We start from the raw sequence: 17,986 nt of genomic DNA on the forward strand, positions 1-17,986 counted from the left end.
TGCTCATTTGCACTAAGAACGAACCTAGCCTTGTTAGGTTGGAGATCTGGCCAGCAGTAGTGGTAGTAGTGATAAAAATAAGAGCAAACATTACTAAACATTTACTGTGTGCACCAGCTCTGCTGAGCACTTTACATACTCAATCTTAATCTCACAAGATAGTAATGATGCTGAGACCATCATTATTCCAATTACAGAGAATGAGTCCAAGATCTAGTAAGGTTCTCGGGACTTCCCAATATTTTCCACTTGACAGAATACACCTAGAAAATGACGTTTGTACAGATGTGGGAAGGAGGTCACGTGTAAAGGGACCAGGCTGTTCACAGGTAGCGGTGAGTAGCCTCGGGCCTCTGCCACCTCCTGCTGCCCTGAGGCTGAGGGAGCAGTACCTTGGCACACCTATGATTTTTGGCAACCTGCTTGGGAAGCTCTAGGTTAAGTACATTTTTCAAGTTGCACAAGTAATAAATGGCCGAGCAGGGCTTGAAGTGAGGTAGATCAGCTCTGGGACTAATTGCTCTGATGCTACCTGGTGCTCCTCTGCTGTGTGGTGTTGGGATGTATGTGTGGGGAGTTGAGGCATTGGACCTTTCTTTACAAATCTTTCTGCTCCCTAAGTTCTCTTTTTCACCCTCATACAGGCAATCTAATCTGAACTCTTCATTGTGCATAGGAGGAAATTGAGGTCGAGAGACGTGAATGACTTGCTCCAGGGTCCTGAGCTGCTGAGGGACAGAGCTGGAACTAGATCCCAGGTGTCCTGACTTCTGACCCAGGCCCTTTGTCTCTCGCAGCTCTCATGATGATTTCACGCATGCCTGTCTTGCTTCTTTGCATCGATCGATGCCAAGCCCTTTGTCTCGGAGTTCTTTCCTGTCTTCTGCAGCACCCTGCCATGCTGAGCCCAGGGCCGGCGGCCAGTCCCTCTCACAGCCGTGCTGGGGGCTCCCGGTATGCACTGTCCACCCCAGCAAGTGCTGGAGACGATGTAAAAGAAGCCTAGTTTCTCCTGGGTTTGCTGGAGGAAACTCATTTTCACAATCAGCAATTTGAGAAACTTGCATATTTCTATTAAACGGTGCTCACCTTTTCTGAACTGGTAACTGACATCCTTCCTACAGGGCTGTCAATCTAGCCCCACAGAGAAGAGCTACATGCGCTTCACAACACCCTTCTCACTGCTGACAGGTGACGGAAAGCTGCTGAGCTTAGAAGTCATTTTCATGACCTGGGTTGCAGAAGTTTTGAGCTAGAAAAGTGCTCTCCTAATCAATGGAATAGAATGAGCTACAGGCTCTTTTGAAACCCTAACAAGAATGAGGGTTTCCTTGATTCATTCGATTCTCTCTGGTGAGTTTTAAAATTTTTTGAGGGGGTGTGTCTGCATGGAGCAACATGGTGGTAACAGTCTCCGGAGCAGGCAGAATCGAATTTAGACTTGCCTTTTGCCGCTGACTGCTTTGTTGCCCCGGACAAGTCACCCATCCCCCCCAAGCCTCAGTTTTGTCATCTGCAAAATGAATCTGACAGTGGTATTTATTTTGTAGGATTTGTTGAGAGGATTGTGCAACGGGTGTTCAGCTAGTGCCAGGCATGTTATCGGTGCTCAGTGGCTTAGCTATTATGATTGGGCATACTACAAGAAAGCTACTATCACCTACCAGGGAGGCTGAGAGGATTAAATGAGGTAGTATATGCATGGTGCCCAGGGCACAGAATTTGCCTAATGATAATAAAAACAATAGTAATAATAATAGTAATGGCTAACATTTATTGGGTGTTTACTAACTTATGTCTTAGAGACTTTACAAACATCAGGGACAGCTGCTATCATTATTAAGATTTCAACCTACAGCTGTGTATTTGGACAGTATTTTGGAAAGCTAGTCTTCAAGAAGCTTGAAGACTGCCCTGAATTTGTTCATCTTTGCATTTCCTCTCTACCCTCTCACCCACTTTGCATTTCTGCCTCTCCCACCCCCTAGTGTGGTTAAGAGCAGTTTTCAGATATGTTTGGGGGAACAAATAAATGCAAGTTTGTGGAATGAATGAGTGATCTTAGGTCATTGAAAACAGGTTGCAGAAGGGCCAACCCTTCTGGTGGTCACCTCTCAGGTCTGGCTTCAATTTGGGGAGGGGAAAATGGTCTGTTCTGAAAAACAAAACAAACTCACCAGACTATCTAAACAGACCCTAAATATTTAGTGATCTTCCTCGGCATGAAAATCCAACCTGAGATGAACACTGGAACGAGGAGACTCCGCTTAAACTTTGCGGAGGTCTGCAGAACAAGCCCAGGGAGGCGGTTGGGAGCCTCGTCTGTGGGAAAGAGCTCTGTTCCCCTTACCACCTCTCCAAGGATTCAGTTACCAGGCTTCACCTAATGATGGTTGAGAAGATGCTAAAGAGCAAGTGAGGATGGCAGGAAATACAAATGATCAACCCTAGTGCTGAACCATAGACTTAGAGTGCCAAGAAACATACTACTCGGTGTGATGGTCCTTTTAGACCGTTTCATCCATTGCAATTTATTAATCCCCATCTAATGAGAAAGAGTGTTTTGCTTTAAGGGTATCAGAGGCAGCTTGCTGAAATGGAGGACCGTGCGTTTTGGAGTCCTGCAATCTTAGATTTGAGTTCTGGCTCTGCCAGTAAATATCTGCCTGCTTCTCAGGAAGTTACTTTAACCTCTGACCCCCTGGCTTCTCATCTGAGGGCAGAACTAAAATCACCGCTCCCTGCACTGGCTTGGTGGGGGTGGAGAGGAGGCGCTACACGACAGCACCGTATGCAGTGTTCTGAACACAAAGATTAGTTTACTGTACCTCGTGGTGTTCTGTGGTGGGGCTCTTTACTAGAGTGTTCTGTTTCTGCCTTCTCTTTCTTTCACCAGGGTGGTGTTGTAAATCCATTACTCAAATGACATTATCTCAAAAACATTCTCATTTATTATGTGCCTTTTCTCAGCTAGAAAGAGCATTTATCCTTCTCCCTCACCCTCCCTCATCCAGCCATGCCCAAATCCTCTTCTCCATCCAAGACTTCCTGTCAGCCTCCACTTCAGAGCCTAGAGCCCTGTAGTCTCTTGCCGGTTCTGTACAATATGCACACAGCCAGATTCCCACCTCTGTTCTCTCCCCACTGTGTCACTAAAATAGAGATCTGGTCATGCCACTGAACTTCTCAGTGACTGCAGAATGATCTCTCACCTTCCTGCCCTGGCCCCCAAATCCCTCCTTCTAGAACTCACTTTGTTTAAATGAATGATCCTGGTGGACCATTTTGGTTAGGGGATAATAGTCTTTGGAGAATGGCCAGGGTGAACTTGGAGGGTGCTAGAAAGATACGTAGACTGCTCTGGATAAGATACGAGCAGGAGTTTTAGGGCTTGACAGTGAGCAGGTGAGGGAGTGGAAGGTCAGTTTAAAGGAGGAAGGCTGCCCATCAATGGGGCTGGAGGCTGAAGTCAAGAAGAACAGAGGGTTTGTGGACATTCTCTAAAGTCAGGGAGAATTGGAGTAGCCTGTATTCCATTGTAAGCTTGCTGTCTGCTGGGGTGGACTGCATTATATCTCCTATCTCTGGCCCAAACTTTCCATAAAGTTCACTGCACATACAGCTTTACCTTGCTGTTACTTGGAGGACAGGAGGGACTGGGGTATCATCTAGTTGGATGACGAAGTGAAGAAAAGGGAAGAAGCCAATGAAACATGGAGTGGAGACAGAGACTCTATGGAAGCAGAGGTTTAAGAGCTGGAGGAACTAGGAGGAAGTAAGCTTCACAACCATCTAGGTTTATTGAGGGAGACTCTAGATTTTCTGATGGTACATTACTGGGAATCAGAACAAATTTTACTTAAATGTTTCAGAACAACTTGACCTCAGCAAACTGGAGGGCTTAGGGGCTATGCATCGAGTATAGATGTGGCAGTGACAGCTAGTTTTCCTTTTCTTTCCCACCAATAGAATCCCTATAATATTTGGGTTGGCAATGTACCCGGTCAGAAGACTACATTTCTCAATCTCACTTGCTGTATCTTAAGTGCTCAGGTTTTAAGCAATATAAATGGAAGTTATAGGAAAGGATTTATGAGAAAGCTTCTTTAAAAAGGGACAGAAATGTGGGAAATGACCTGCCTCAACTTCCTGTTCCTTTCCTGCCTTCCAAAACTCAGACACATTGACTGGAGCTTCAGCAGCCATCGTGGATCTTGCAGTCACCTTGAGGATGGAAGCCAAGTATCCAGATGGTACAGCAGAGAGCTCAAGGGGCCTGATTACCCATGACTGCAGAGCCACAGTAGCAGCCTCCCTCCAGACTTCTTTTATACAAGAGAGAAGTGAAATTATCTTTCATTTTTAGTTTTCTGCTGTATCAATTGAACCTAATCCTAGTCTGCTAATACAGTAGCAGAATAGCAGAGTGATTCATGAGAGGGCTCTGGAGTCAGACTGCTTTCACTCTATTCCTTGCTCTGTCACCTCTTAAACGAGGGCCTTAAACCAATTACCAAAGGTTTCAGAAGCCTCCTTTTTCTCATCTGTAATATGAGGAAAATAACACCACTTACACATGGGGTTGTTGTGAAGATTGAGTAAAATAATGTGTAAAGCAATTAGAACTCTTTAGGTACACAGTAAGTGCTCAATAAATGGTAGCTGCTGCTATCATTATTATTATCATTACTATTATTGCCATAATTACTTATCAGGTTTAGCATTCATCTCCATTAATGGAGATGATGGATCCTTTAGGGTAGAGACAATTTCTTATTTATTTTGGGTATTGCTCCAGGACTGACATATGGTAGGTACCCAATACAGCTTTCCCAAACCATATCTTATCAGATTTTTTTGCTACTATTTCTCATGAGCAGATGATAAAAATTACTGGTGTTGTGTACCGGGCAGGGAACTGATACTATGCATGCTTACTGTCATTTAATCCTTACCAAAACCACCTGAGAAATGGGCTGAAAGGGTAGTTGTAGACAGTGCAAGAGCTTAGGAGTCATTCAGACCTACACTCTGTTTGAGGTTCAATTTTATTAATATTAAAAGAACTGGAAATAAACAAGTTTTATTTCTCCACTCACGTTCCATTCATAGGAGCCTCTTGGGGCAGATTAGTTTTAATGGCCTGGTGTCACTGACACGGAGGCTTTGCTTTGTGTTTCATCCCAAGCCAGTGAACTAGAGAACCTCTATAAACTACCCTCCTTCCATCCCTCATCTTGCAACAAAGCTGTCAGTGGGAACCAGGAAGAAAAACTATTTCCCCTATCTGGTTTATACAGTCTGGTATATACAAAAGGGTTTTAAGGTTTGGCATGGGCACGGGGTCTGGTTGTGGGCTTGCTGAGCTATTCAGGAGTAGATAAGACCTTTTGGACAAGGGTAAAGGTTACAGCACAAGCTGCTTCCTCTGATAAATTTCCCTCCACCTGTGATAGGGCTGTGGGCAGTTATGGTGTTGGGGCAGGAACGGTAGGAGGAGCCTGGGAAGTTTTTTTTCTTTTTTAAATTTTATTTATTTCTGGCTGCGTTGGGTCTTTGTTGCTGCACGTAGGCTTTTCTCTAGTTGTGGCGAGTGGGGGCTACTCTTAGTTGCGGTGCGAGGGCTTCTCATTGCGGTGGCTCCTCTTGTTGTGGAGCACGGGCTCTAGGCACGTGGGCTTCAGTAGTTGTGGCACGTGGGCTTCAGTAGTTGTGGCACGTGGGCTCTAGAGCACAGAGCTCAGTTTTTGTGGTGCATGGGGCTTAGTTGCTTCGCGGAATGTGGGATCTTCCCTGACCAAGGATTGAACCCGTGTTCCCTGCGTTGGTAGGCGGATTCTTAACCATTGTACCACCAGGGAAGTCCCTGGGAAGTTTTTGTAACTTTGGGTCTTGTCAAATTATAGAGAGAGTGGCTCTCTCTCTTAGATTTGTTTCATGTTATAAGCTGGTTTGCATCTCATGGGAGATGATGCCACAAGGGCAAAAGTCTCTTAAGAATCTGCTGGCCAAATAGTTCCTATCTTAACATACGTTTCCTCTTCTTGTAGGTCATGGCTGTTCCAGAGGTAGGTCCTGGTTCCTATAGTGGAGTAGTTCTTAACCCTGGCTGCACATTAGAATTCCATGGGGAATTTTTAAAAAATGCCAGTTCCTGGGCTCTACCCCAGTTCAACTGAATTAGAATCTCTAGGGTGTAGAGCCTGAGCATCGGTATTTTTAAAAAGAAATAAACAGAAATTAAAAGAAAATTTTAAAATTAGTCACAAACTGAGAGAAAATATTTGCAAAACCACATATCTAATAAAGAACTTGTATCCAAAATATATAAAGAAGTCTTAAAAGTTAATAAGAAAATGAAGACTCCAATTAAATAATGAGAAAAATATTTGACCACTTTACCAAATAATATATTTGCATGTCAAATAAATACATAAAAAGATGCTCAAAATATTCGTAATTAGAGAAATGCAAATTGCAACAGTATTGAAATATCACTATACACCTTCTAAAATGGCAAACAGACAAATAGAACAACCACAAAAAAACACACCTGACAATTCTTAGTGCTGGCAAAGAACAGAGCAACTGGAACTCTCATGTATAGCTGGTGAGAATCAAAAATAAGATAGCCACTTTGGGAAAATGTCTGGCAGTTTATTATAAAGTTAAACATATACTTGCCACAAAACCCAGCAATTTCACTCCTAAGTATTTACTCAAGAGAAATGACAACTTGTGTTCACACGAAAACCTGTACACAGATATTTATAATGGCTTAGTTCATAATGGTCCCAGACTGGATCGACCCAGTTGTGCTTCAACTAGTAAATGAATAAACTGTGGAGGGCTTCCCTGGTGGCCAGTGGTTAAGAATCCACCTGCCAGTGCAGGGGACATGGGTTCGATCCCTGGTCTGGGAAGATCCCACATGCTGCGGAGCAACTAAGCCTGTGCACCGCAACTACTGAGCCTGCGTTCTAGAGCCCTCCAGCCACAACTACTGAGCCCATGTGCCACAACTACTGAAACCCGCATGCCTAGAGCCCCTGCTCTGCAACAAGAGAAGCCACTGCAATGAGAAGCCCACGCACTGCAACAAAGGGTAGCCGTTGCTCACTGCAACTAGCAAAAGCCTGTGCGCAGCAACGAAGACCCAACAGAGCCAAAAAATAAAAATAAAAAATAAAATAAACTAAAAAGAAGAAAAAAACAAACTGTGGAATATCCATATAGTGGGATACTACTCAGAAATAAAGTGTAACGTCTCACTGATAACACACAACACGAATGAATCTTAGATGCATCATACTAACTGAAAGAAACTAAACTCAAAAGGTTACATACTGAATGAGTCCATTTATATAACATTCTGGAAAAGGTGAAAGTATAGAGACAGAAAACGTCTCTGGTTGCCAGGGGCTGGGGGTGGCAGGAGGGGAAAATCACAAAGAGGTAACATGAAGGAATTATCCTGGGGGGTGATGGAACTCTTCTGTATCTTGATTGTAGTGGAGGTTACACAATTGTATGTATTGGTCAAAACTCATAGAATTGTATATTTAAAAGGGTCAACTTTACTGTATGTACTTATAACTCAGTAAAGCTGAGCCTCCCTCCCCCAATCCATTATTCAGAAGCAAATTCCCCAAGTAATTTAAATTCATAGTCAGGGTTGAGAGATATTGCTGGCATAATAAATTCAAATCTAGTTTCTGTTATTTAAACTTCAGTTTCCTCATATGTAAAGCTGGAGAGAATAAAACCTACTTTGAAGAGCTATTATGAGTTTTAAATGTGATGATGTATGGCAAGCTTCTAATACAGGGTTTGGCACAAAATAATAATAACCACTTAATAGGTGCTACGGGCCAGGTGTTGTATGGGCATTTTACAGATACCTCATTTAGTCTTTACAGCAGCTCTATGAAGTAGGTATTATTGTCACCATTTTCAGGGTGGAGAAACTGAGGCTCAGAGAAGTTATGGAACTTGCTCAGGGTCTCACAGCAGGTCAGTGACTGAGCCAGGTTCCAAGTCTAAACTTATCATTACTGATTACTTTACCACTCTGAAATCTTAATTTCAAGCATCCTACTCTGCAACTTCACTTCTGTCTTCTAGTTCACTTTCTCGGTGTTTTTACTTCAGTGATTTCCTGACCTCATTGAGAACACCAGTCTTCATCAATCCTACCACTTCTCATAAATTACCACTATCTTCATGTTCTCACTTCCCTTCTCATGCAACCTAAGTTGTGTGGTCCAGCAGTATTTCCTCTTCCTTTTCTAGTATTCCTAGCCCCATTGCTTCCCCCTGCCCCTCTCTGCCTGGGAAAAGCTAAATCTAGTCAATCCCAACTTTTTCTTTATTCTACTCTTGCAACCAAGCAGCAGTTATTGCTGGAGATAGATGCAGATATGGAGAAGCAGTAGGAAGTTGGGTCCAGAGAAAAGCTATACGGAGATGATGGCGTGGGAGTGGAAAGAAGAGGGTGGAAGGGGACTTTCCTTGGTTTAATGACAAAGGAGCATAGAGTGAGAGGCCTGGTTGAAGAAACCTGATATAAAAATGCTAACTTTGGCACAGTTATTTTGCTCCTGTCCCTGGCTGGGGGCTCTAGGAGGATTCTGGCTGGCCTCAGCTGGAAGATGTCAGTTACAAGGTGTAGAGAAGTGTTATGTACGGATGAGGCCATGTGCAGAGAGGGGCATCCCTACTGGGACAGAAGCAAGGCTTTCTTTTGGTGCCTGGTGCCGTGGTGAAGGCACCAATTACTGGCCAGTACCAGGGCCTTTGGTGGAGCTGGTTCAGTGATGTGCTGGTAAATGTTTAACAACTCACTCTGTGAAAACAAACAGCAAACAAACAAACAAACTCTGCTTCGTAGCATTTGCAAATTTCTGTGGTGTAAATACTCCCTCCATAGCCCCAGTCTAGGTTACACAGCGCCCATGAGCACGATGTCAGGGGGACAGGCTCCCAGAATGTGGCTGGGCCTTGTTCTAATTTCTAAATGTAATGAAGCACCTTGAAGGATAAGATGTGGGTGATTCATTTGTGGGAATTGTCATGGTTTGGGGGACTGGGCCTTAATAGGATGGGATCTAGAGGAGACTGTGCAGTCTGCATTGACCAGGCAGGACTCTGAACCGTCTGCCCTGTGCCCTCTGTAGGGCTCCCTGGTTACATGCCTGCCTTTTGTCTTCCCCTGCTCTTCTGTTCTATGTGCTAACATTTTTAGATTTATAAATTTATGGTGCATAAGAATCTGGCACCTTCCCCCAAATAATTTCCTTGCCAAACAAGTTTGAAAATGATTGCAATCAGGTTAATATTAATAGAATTTCAAGCATCCGCCGAATTTCTTCATGTGAATAATTTATTTTCATCTATAACGAAAAAATCCTCTATTCTGCAGGAATCTCAATTATTAGGATATTCATGCATATTAGAGAATGACTTCAGGAAAAGATAGTGATAAGACTAACAAGGATATAAGCCATGACAGGAGATAAATAAAATCGGTTTTGGCAGTATTTTCCTCATCACATTAAAACGATTTCAGATATAAACCAGTGCACTTTCTGGTTGCGTATCCCTAGTCTGTGCATCCCACATGGACGAAGGCTGTTTAGTCTGGATGTACGATACTAATATAGAACTCTTCTTGTTATGGTGTGCCTTAGTACACAGAACTCCCAATGTTAAGTTGGCATCGTTACTTCTCCAGAAACATTTGAAGAGGCCACAACATTCACTGCCAAGGCATGAGTTGACCCACGTGATCTGCCAATCCCAAACCCAGCAAAGCCTCATGCTGTTGCAGGATAACCATCAAGAAGCAGGAAGTTTTCCTTTGCTTTCGTTTTCAAGGTGGCCATTGACCCATCCCCAGCATCTGGGAAGATACTGTGGATTCCAACTCAAGAGAAGAGGAGGGAAGAGGAAAAGGAAATAGAGCTATTTCACAAACTATCAACATGTAAGTCCTGGTACTTCATTAAAAAAACAAACAAACGAGTTTTATGATTCTTTCTCAAGGAGAGAGAAGGTGCTAGCTGGGCTACCTCTGCAGATTATCAGTCTGTTGAAGTGCTGTGGCAGATGGTGCTTTGTAATTCTCACGATGGCTTTATTTCCTAACTTGGTTTCCTCCTACTTGGAGATCACAGTGCCAGTTTGAGGCTCATCAAATCCCAATCATATCAGATTTACTGACTTGTCATTTTGCTACTCTGCCTATCCATTATTTATTATTTATATCCTGGCTATATCCACCCCCCCCCGCCCACAAAAGGACTGACCTATCTTCTCATGAAAGGGAGACAGAATAAAAATAGAGCCATAAGGACATGACAGGGAATGAGAAGTTGGGCAATGGCTAGGCACGAGAATATTTATTTGGATCAAAAAACCAAAGAAGGGCTTCCCTGGTGGCGCAGTTGTTGGGAGTCCGCCTGCCGATGCAGGGGACACGGGTTCGTGCCCCGGTCCGGGAAGATCCCACATACTGCGGAGTGGCTGGGCCCGTGAGCCATGGCCGCTGAGCCTGCGCATCTGGAGTCTGTGCTCCGCAACGGGAGAGGCCACAACAGTGAGAGGCCTGCGTACCACAAAAAAAAAAAAAAAAGAAAAAGAAAAAGGAAGCACTACAATGAGCCAAAACCTAGCGCTGAACTCCCTGGTAGTCAAGGCAAAAAGGAAGCATGATGACCACTTTGCTCATCTCACCGCTAAATACTCTAGGAAAGTGGGACGAACAGTAACAGGCCTGCAGGCACGATCTCCACAGGCCTGCGCCTGCACGAGATGCTTACCTGACAATATGGATGCAACGGCTGCAATGATGAAGGACACGATGACTCCGGGCCCTGCCATTTCCTTGGCCACCAGGCCAGACACCACGTACATTCCAGTGCCCACGCAGCTGCCAACTCCGAGCGAGATGAGGTCCACGGTGGTGAGCACCTGGGCTAGCTTGGTGCCATGTGCTGTGGTGGCCCCAGTTCCCTCCAGCATGGACTCCACCGGTTTGGTGCGCAGGATCCTGGAGTGCATGGCGTACCAGGCAGCCCCCCACTGCACTCGCCGGGGGTCCAGGGAGGCGAGGAAGCCACTCATCCTGAGCGAGACGGGTGTGATGAAGGTCAACGGATGGCAGAGGGCTGCAGAAGCCTTAGTGGATGCTTCTGGAACTCATCCAGTGACCAGGGATCTCCCTTTTAGGAAAGGTCAAGAGGGCCCCAGGGCAGCCTTCTCCTGGGAATGAATGTCTGCGGGAAAAACACAAGAAAAAGGAAGATGAGACCAAGTGGGAAACAAACCATGGCTTGAAGGCATGGATGGAGGTCAGTGTACTGAACTGGTAGAACTGATCTAACCTGTGTATTTATAATGCAGGAGGGTTGCATTTCCTCGTTTGTCTTGCCTCCAGTCCTAAATGACAGTCCGTAGTTTGCACTGTGTGGCATAGTTGTTATGAAGGGGGTGGTCTGAGTCAGGGTTCTGCTACTTACGGTTCTGGGACCTTAGGAATGTTACTTCATGTCTCTGTGCTTCAGTTTCTACTGCATAGTGGTGATAATCAAGCCTCCTGCCTTGTGTCGATGTGAGAATTAAATTAGTGTTTGTCTAAAAAGAGCTTAAGACAATACCTGGCCTGTGGAAAATGCTCTTCTGTCAAACTCTAAGTGCTTCTTACCTGGCTGTGCCAAGACTTGGTCTGTGATTGTTGGCCATAATCTCTGGGGACACAAATCCTCTTTTTTTTTTTTTTTTTGCAGTACGCGGGCCTCTCACTGTTGTGGCCTCTCCCGTTGTGGAGCACAGGCTCCGGACGCGCAGGCTCAGCTGCCATGGCTCACGGGCCCAGCCGCTCCGTGGCATGTGGGATCTTCCCGGACCAGGGCACGAACCCGTGTCCCCTGCATCGGCAGGCGGACTCTCAACCACTGCGCCACCAGGGAAGCCCCTCATTTTTTATATAAGGATATAAAATTAGATCTATGACTCTCAAGAGGGGCAGTGCCACCCCATGGGATTGTCTTTGAACTTTGTTCTCAAATGAAATAAAAATGTTTTGAGACATTTTTAGCTCTCAGAGGTTGGGGTAGGGGGAGTGTTCATGGCATTTGGTTGGTGGGCCCCAGAGATGTTAAATGTGTGGGATGGCGTCATACCATTTTCAGATATCAGACATTTTTTTAAAAAATTAATTTATTTTATTTTTGGCGGCGTTGGGTCTTCGTTGCTGCGCGCAGGCTTTTCTCTGGTTGTGGTGAGTGGGGGCTACTCTTCGTTGCGGTGTGTGGACTTCCCATTGCAATGGCTTCTCTTGTGCGGAGCACGGGCTCTAGGCACGCAGGCTTCAGTAGTTGTGGCGCACGGGCTTAGTTGCTTCGTGGCATGTGGGATCTTCCTGGACCAGGGATCGAACCCGTGTCTCCTGCATTGGCAGGCGGATTCTTAACCACTGTGCCACCAGGGAAGCCCCGGACATTCTTGTAGGTGAAAATTCTGGTTATGATTATCTGAACCTAAAACCTAACTCTGTTTTACATATAAGCACATGAGATTATTTTGGATGGTTTTAATAGACAAGTACGTTGACTTTTCCAGGAAGGCAATTATAGAATAAATTGAAGGAAGATTGTAAATCCTTTAGTTTTGAACTTAAGTGGAGTTCATCACTGTTTTAGAAAACCAAGACACCCTTTCATTGCAACCCATGGTGCTGCGTCACCCATTCAGCACACCTGTAACAGCCTGCCATTTGAAACTGGCACGTTTACAGTACGTTTTCATATAGTGCAAGCATCTCATGATGACAGCTGTACTTGCCTGAGTGTTTAAATACTGAACTATGTGATATACAGGCAGGTTACCCATGAATTTTACTTTAGGATATTAAAGAGGGGTGTATCAAAACATGTATTACAAAAAAGAGGAGCTGGGTCTGAGAGACTTGAGAATTATTGTATTAGATGATTTCTAAAGTTTTGTCAAGTTAGAAAATGCCAAGATTATATGAAGTTACTTTCTTTGGAAGCAGAAGCTTCATAAAACTCTATAAAGAATTTTTAAAGTACATCTGGAACATTGATTCCAAGTACTGTGCTGATAAGCCTAGGACATTTACATTTACAGCAAGTTCCAGCCTGTGTAATCTACCCATATTATTAATTAATAATACTTAGCACTTAATGTAACACTTGTCCACTTCTAAAAGCTTTGTAGATATGTTTTAGTGTCCCCCCCAAATTTGTATGTTGAAGCTCTAATCCTCAATACCTCAGAATGTGACCTTATTTGGAAATAGAGTCATTGCAGATGTACTGAATAATTAATTAAGATGAAGTCACATTGCAGTAGGATGGGGCCCTAACCCAATACAACTGGTGTCCTTATAAAAAGAGGAAATTTGGACACAGAGCCACACTTACAGGGAGAACGAGCTGTGAAGATGAAGGCAGAGATCAGGGTGATGCATCTGCAAACTAGGGAACACCAAGGATTGCCAGCAAACCACCAGAAGCTAGGAAAGAGCCCTGGAACAGATCCTTCCACACAGCCCTCAGAAGGAACCAACCCTGCTGACACCTTGATCTCAGACTTCCAGCCTCCAGAACTGTGAGACAATGAATTTCTGTTATTTAAGCCTTGCAGTTTGTGATACTTTGTTATAGCAGCCCTAGCAAATGAATACAGACTATAAAGGAAGTCAAACAGGGTGATGAAGGGGTGAGAGGGTCTCTGTGGTCACAGCATTGGCTCCTGAGTGACAGGAAGCAGCTAGTCATGCCACGTGTCGGGGAGAGTGTCTTGCAGAGCTGGGCCAGAGGCGAGATGGGGTGGCCTGCTCTGGAAACTGAGTGACACTGGGACAGTGTGACAAGGAGGATTCAGGTACCACGTGAGAGCTTTGCACGTGTCAACTAGTTAAATCTGCATTTACAGGTGAGGCAGAGAAGGCTGGGGAGGTCCAGTAACTTCTCCAAAGTCATGGAGCCCATAAGGGCAGAGCTGGGCCTTGGCTCCACTTGCCAAGCTGTTATTCCTGGCTTTCCTGCCTGAGGGGCACAGGGTCAGACTGCTGAGGGTCTCTCAAGCCAAGACAAGGGGTTTGTGTTTACTCTAAGTGCCATGAGAAGCCATGGGAGGGTTTTATTCAGGTGGGCAACATGATACGATTTACATTTTTAAAAGCTTATTGTAGCTGCTGCGCAGTTAACTGAAGACTCATGCCCAATGATGAGTCAGTGTCAGGACAGATGTATCAGTACAGAGGGGAGTGAGGTGTGGACCTGCTGCTGAGGGCAGACATGGTTCTCCAACTTGGCTGCACAGGGGAATTACCTGGGGATCTTTCAGGAGCAATGACGCCTGGCCTCAGCCCCAGAAATCCCAATTTAATTGGTCTGAGGTGTGGCATAGATATAGGGATTCCTTAGATCCTTAGAGCTCCCCACGTGATTCTAGCACAGCAGGGTTAGGGTCCACTGCCCTGTGAGTAATGACTAAAGTGCTGGTGTAGAAAACCAGATACTGCCTGTGATGGTTAATTTTACTTGTCAACCTGACTGGGCTAAGTGATGCCAAATAGCTGGTAAAACATTATTTCCGGGTGTGTCTGTGAGAGGGTCTCAGGAAGAGATTAGCATCTGAATCGGTGGATTGACTAGAGAAGACCCCCTCATCAGCATGGGTGGGCACCATCTGATCCGTTGAGGGCCTGAATAGAACAAAAAGGCAGAGCAAGAGTGAATTCACTGATTCTGCTTGAGCTGAGATACCCATCTTCTCCTCTCCTCGGACGCTGGTGCTCCAGGTTCTTGAGCTTTCAGACTCAAACCGGGACTCACACCACCTGCCCCTCCCGATTTTCATGCCTTCCGACTCAGACTGAATGATACCACCAGCTTTCCTGGTTCTCCAGGTTGCAGACAGCTGATCGTGGGACTTCTTAGCCTCCGTAACATGTGAGCCAATTCCTCACGTAAGAAATCCCCTCATATGTGTCTGTATAAATCCTATTGGTTCTCTTTGGAGAACCCTGACTGACCCATTGCCATCTTCCACGTGGGGTCCCAAGGCCGACAGGTACTTCCTGTTTCTCTTCCTGGGCAGGCAACTGGGCCTTTCAGCAGCAGTCTTCTGCAGGCGGTGACTGTGGATCTGGAGATCTCCTTTGGGATATTTGTCGTGATCAGCCCTTCATCAGAGACTGTCACAGAGACACTGAGAAAAGAACCAGGCTGGTTAGGGATGTGACGGCTTCAATTTGGTAGATAATTAGAAATCATGGTGAAAACATAGAGAATCAACTAGAATAAAGGTTGAAGGTGGTAGAATTCCTTCCTGGCTCCATTCCCTCCATGTAATTCCTCTGAGTGCTTGCTTTATTGATGCAAACAGGGGCTTGGGGCATTTCCTTTCTTGGTTGGAAATTTACTGGAGAGAACAAAATGTACAAAAGAAAACATGCTTCTAAGTGACTATTGACAATATCCATATTCATTACCCCCAGATTATGTTAATCAAAGAGAGTTTTGGAAGCTTATAGCTGTTGTCTTTCCAAGATGAGCAATAAATGTGTGTTGTGCTTTCTCTAGCACTTTAATTCAAGTTTCTCAAAATACTTCACAGCTATAGCTAAGGAAGGCTTGTAGGGCCCCTGGGAGAAGGGAGTCATCATTGTGGTGTTTGCCGGCATGCTTGAGGGTTCAGTGGGCTCCAAGTAATGACAGTAAGAGCAGGTTTGTGTGAGGATGAAAATAATTATGGCTTGGAAGTTCACGGACTAGGTAGGATTGTTGACTTAGGTTGGGGCCTGCATTTGGAGGTGAAGAGAGGAAGGAAACGAAGACTAACAAAACAGTAAACAGCCTCAAATCATTCCTGCCTGACTTTGCAAATACACTAAGGGATTACAAAAATCCCTTCCTGACACTTCCCATGAGCTGGTGTCCAGCCTTTGCTGGAACATCTGGAGCAGCAGGGACATTGGCTGGCGGAAGCTGCCCCTTCATGTGGTTGAACAGTTAGGATTGCAACAAAATTCTTCTAATCAGTGTCCCCAGGCAAAAGGAGGTTGCAGTTGAAAGTGCCAGGTTTGATGAGCCCCTCCAGGTGACTGCAGGATCTGAAGGAGCCTTCTGAGGCCCCGCCCCCAACTCCTGAACCCTGGGTCGTGTGCTAGCCCTCCTCCCCACCAGCCCCGCTGCATCTCCTCTGGGCTGAGCTCCTGGCTCCCAGTTAAGAGCCTAATTCAGGAGTCAGGTCCCCTGGGTTCAAAGTCTGGCTCTGCCTTTACCCTCTAAGAGCCTCTCCATGCTTCAGTGTCGCCATCTATAAACTGGGATAATAAGGGCACTAACTAGCTCACAGGGCTAGTTAGGAGTGAAGGAGTTAATGTGTGTGGAGCTTTTAACACAGTGGCTGGCATACATGACTGCCAGGAAGCGGCAACCCGCTAGCATCACCCTCCTCTGGCCGATGACCAGGTCTTTTTGTCCCTGACTGCTGACACCACCTCCCACCTCCCTAGGCAGCTCTTAGAGGGTCCTTGGCCTACTGCCCAGCCCTTACCCAGGGCTCTTCTCTGCAGAAACTCCCCTGGATTCTATGGCTGCAGACTGTACACCCTGGTATTTCACTCCTAGGTGTCCATGCTTGCCTTTTACATGCTTTTAGGGAAGGGCTTTCTCCTTTCCCGTGTTTTGTTATCTAAAGGGGTGTCCTCAGCCGATTTGCTTGGACCTTTGGATGTTATATCTGCTCTCATTCCTTTACACCCTTGACTTTTCTGCCCAAAATGCACACACACAAAGGTGGCTAGGGCATGGTGGATTCACCTATAGTCACCACCCTATCCCTGAAAGCACGACCTCCTTCTGACTTTCTTGCTTGTGGCTTACTGTGGTTCACTTAGCCAGAGTCTTTGATGGCAGATTCTCTGCTGAGGTCCTGGCTTCTGTTGCTCTTCTGTTTCTTCCAAACTTGCCAGTTATGGCTCTAAGTTCGTATTTCAACTGTGGAGTCACTTGCCTGTCAGTCACTATGATTTTACACAGGGTGGCCAGATACAGGTCAGATATATGTGAATCCCAGGGTCTGCGGCATCTGAACAGAACACCCTAGTAAATTGAATTGAGATCTGTGTCCTGGTAAATTTCTCCTGTTGTCCCCAGTTTGTTTTTTTGTTTCTTTGTTTTTGCGGTACGTGGGCCTCTCACCGTTGTGGCCTCTCCCATTGCGGAGCACAGGCTCCAGACGCGCAGGCCCAGCGGCCATGGCTCATAGGCCCAGCTGCTCCGCGGCGTGTGGGATCTTCCCGGACCAGGGCGCGAACTCACGTGTCCTGCATCGGCAGACGGACTCTCAACCACTACGCCACCAGGGAAGCTCTGTCCGCAGTTTTGTTCTCTGTATCTGTACTGATTAGGGCTAATCTGTTTATAAGAAAGTCTTCAGGTTTTTGAAGGCAACTAACATATCTCTTGGAGTCTTATCTTCCCCAGACTAAACATCTTCAATTTCTTCAGTGATCAGCAGTGTCCCACATGGTATGGCTTCTACATCAATCACATTCTGATTTGTACTTCTTGGGCAGGCTGCAGTTTATCATGGTGACATTTTTGGACCATAACAGAGTGGAAAGGAAGATGTTTTTGATCAGTCTGGCCCTGTGTGTGTGTGTGTGTGTGTGTGTGTGTGTGTGTGTGTGCGTGCCCGTGCACGCATGAACCTCCCAAATCATACAATGCTGGTGCCTGACAAATTCACTCGGATGTACAACTGGCTTTAAAACCAGGGTTCCTAATTTTCAGATTGCCAATCTTCCCAGTTACGTCTTTGCTAAGTGTTTGATTGATCAAGTCCACTTGAGGTATTTCTTGATCACTTACCACGTTACTTATCAATGTGCTAGCCCATTTACATTGTATGTGAGATCTCAGACATAGCTGGCTTTGTTTTGCTTGGA

General features: G+C 45.5%; 1 protein-coding gene across 1 annotated transcript in view; it reads right to left on the reverse strand.

Moving 5' to 3' along the window:
- The window catches only part of SLC7A14 (solute carrier family 7 member 14), a 122,209-nt gene that overhangs the window by 59,475 nt on the left and 44,748 nt on the right, over positions 1-17,986 (reverse strand). Inside the window, exon 2 of the mRNA XM_059064834.2 lies at positions 10,821-11,276. Within this exon, the coding sequence (XP_058920817.1) occupies positions 10,821-11,124 (304 nt within the window). The 5' untranslated portion in view covers positions 11,125-11,276. The remainder of the gene's footprint in view (positions 1-10,820; positions 11,277-17,986) is intronic.

Source organism: Kogia breviceps, chromosome 5 (assembly GCF_026419965.1).
Source record: "Kogia breviceps isolate mKogBre1 chromosome 5, mKogBre1 haplotype 1, whole genome shotgun sequence".
Taxonomy (NCBI): domain Eukaryota; kingdom Metazoa; phylum Chordata; class Mammalia; order Artiodactyla; family Physeteridae; genus Kogia; species Kogia breviceps.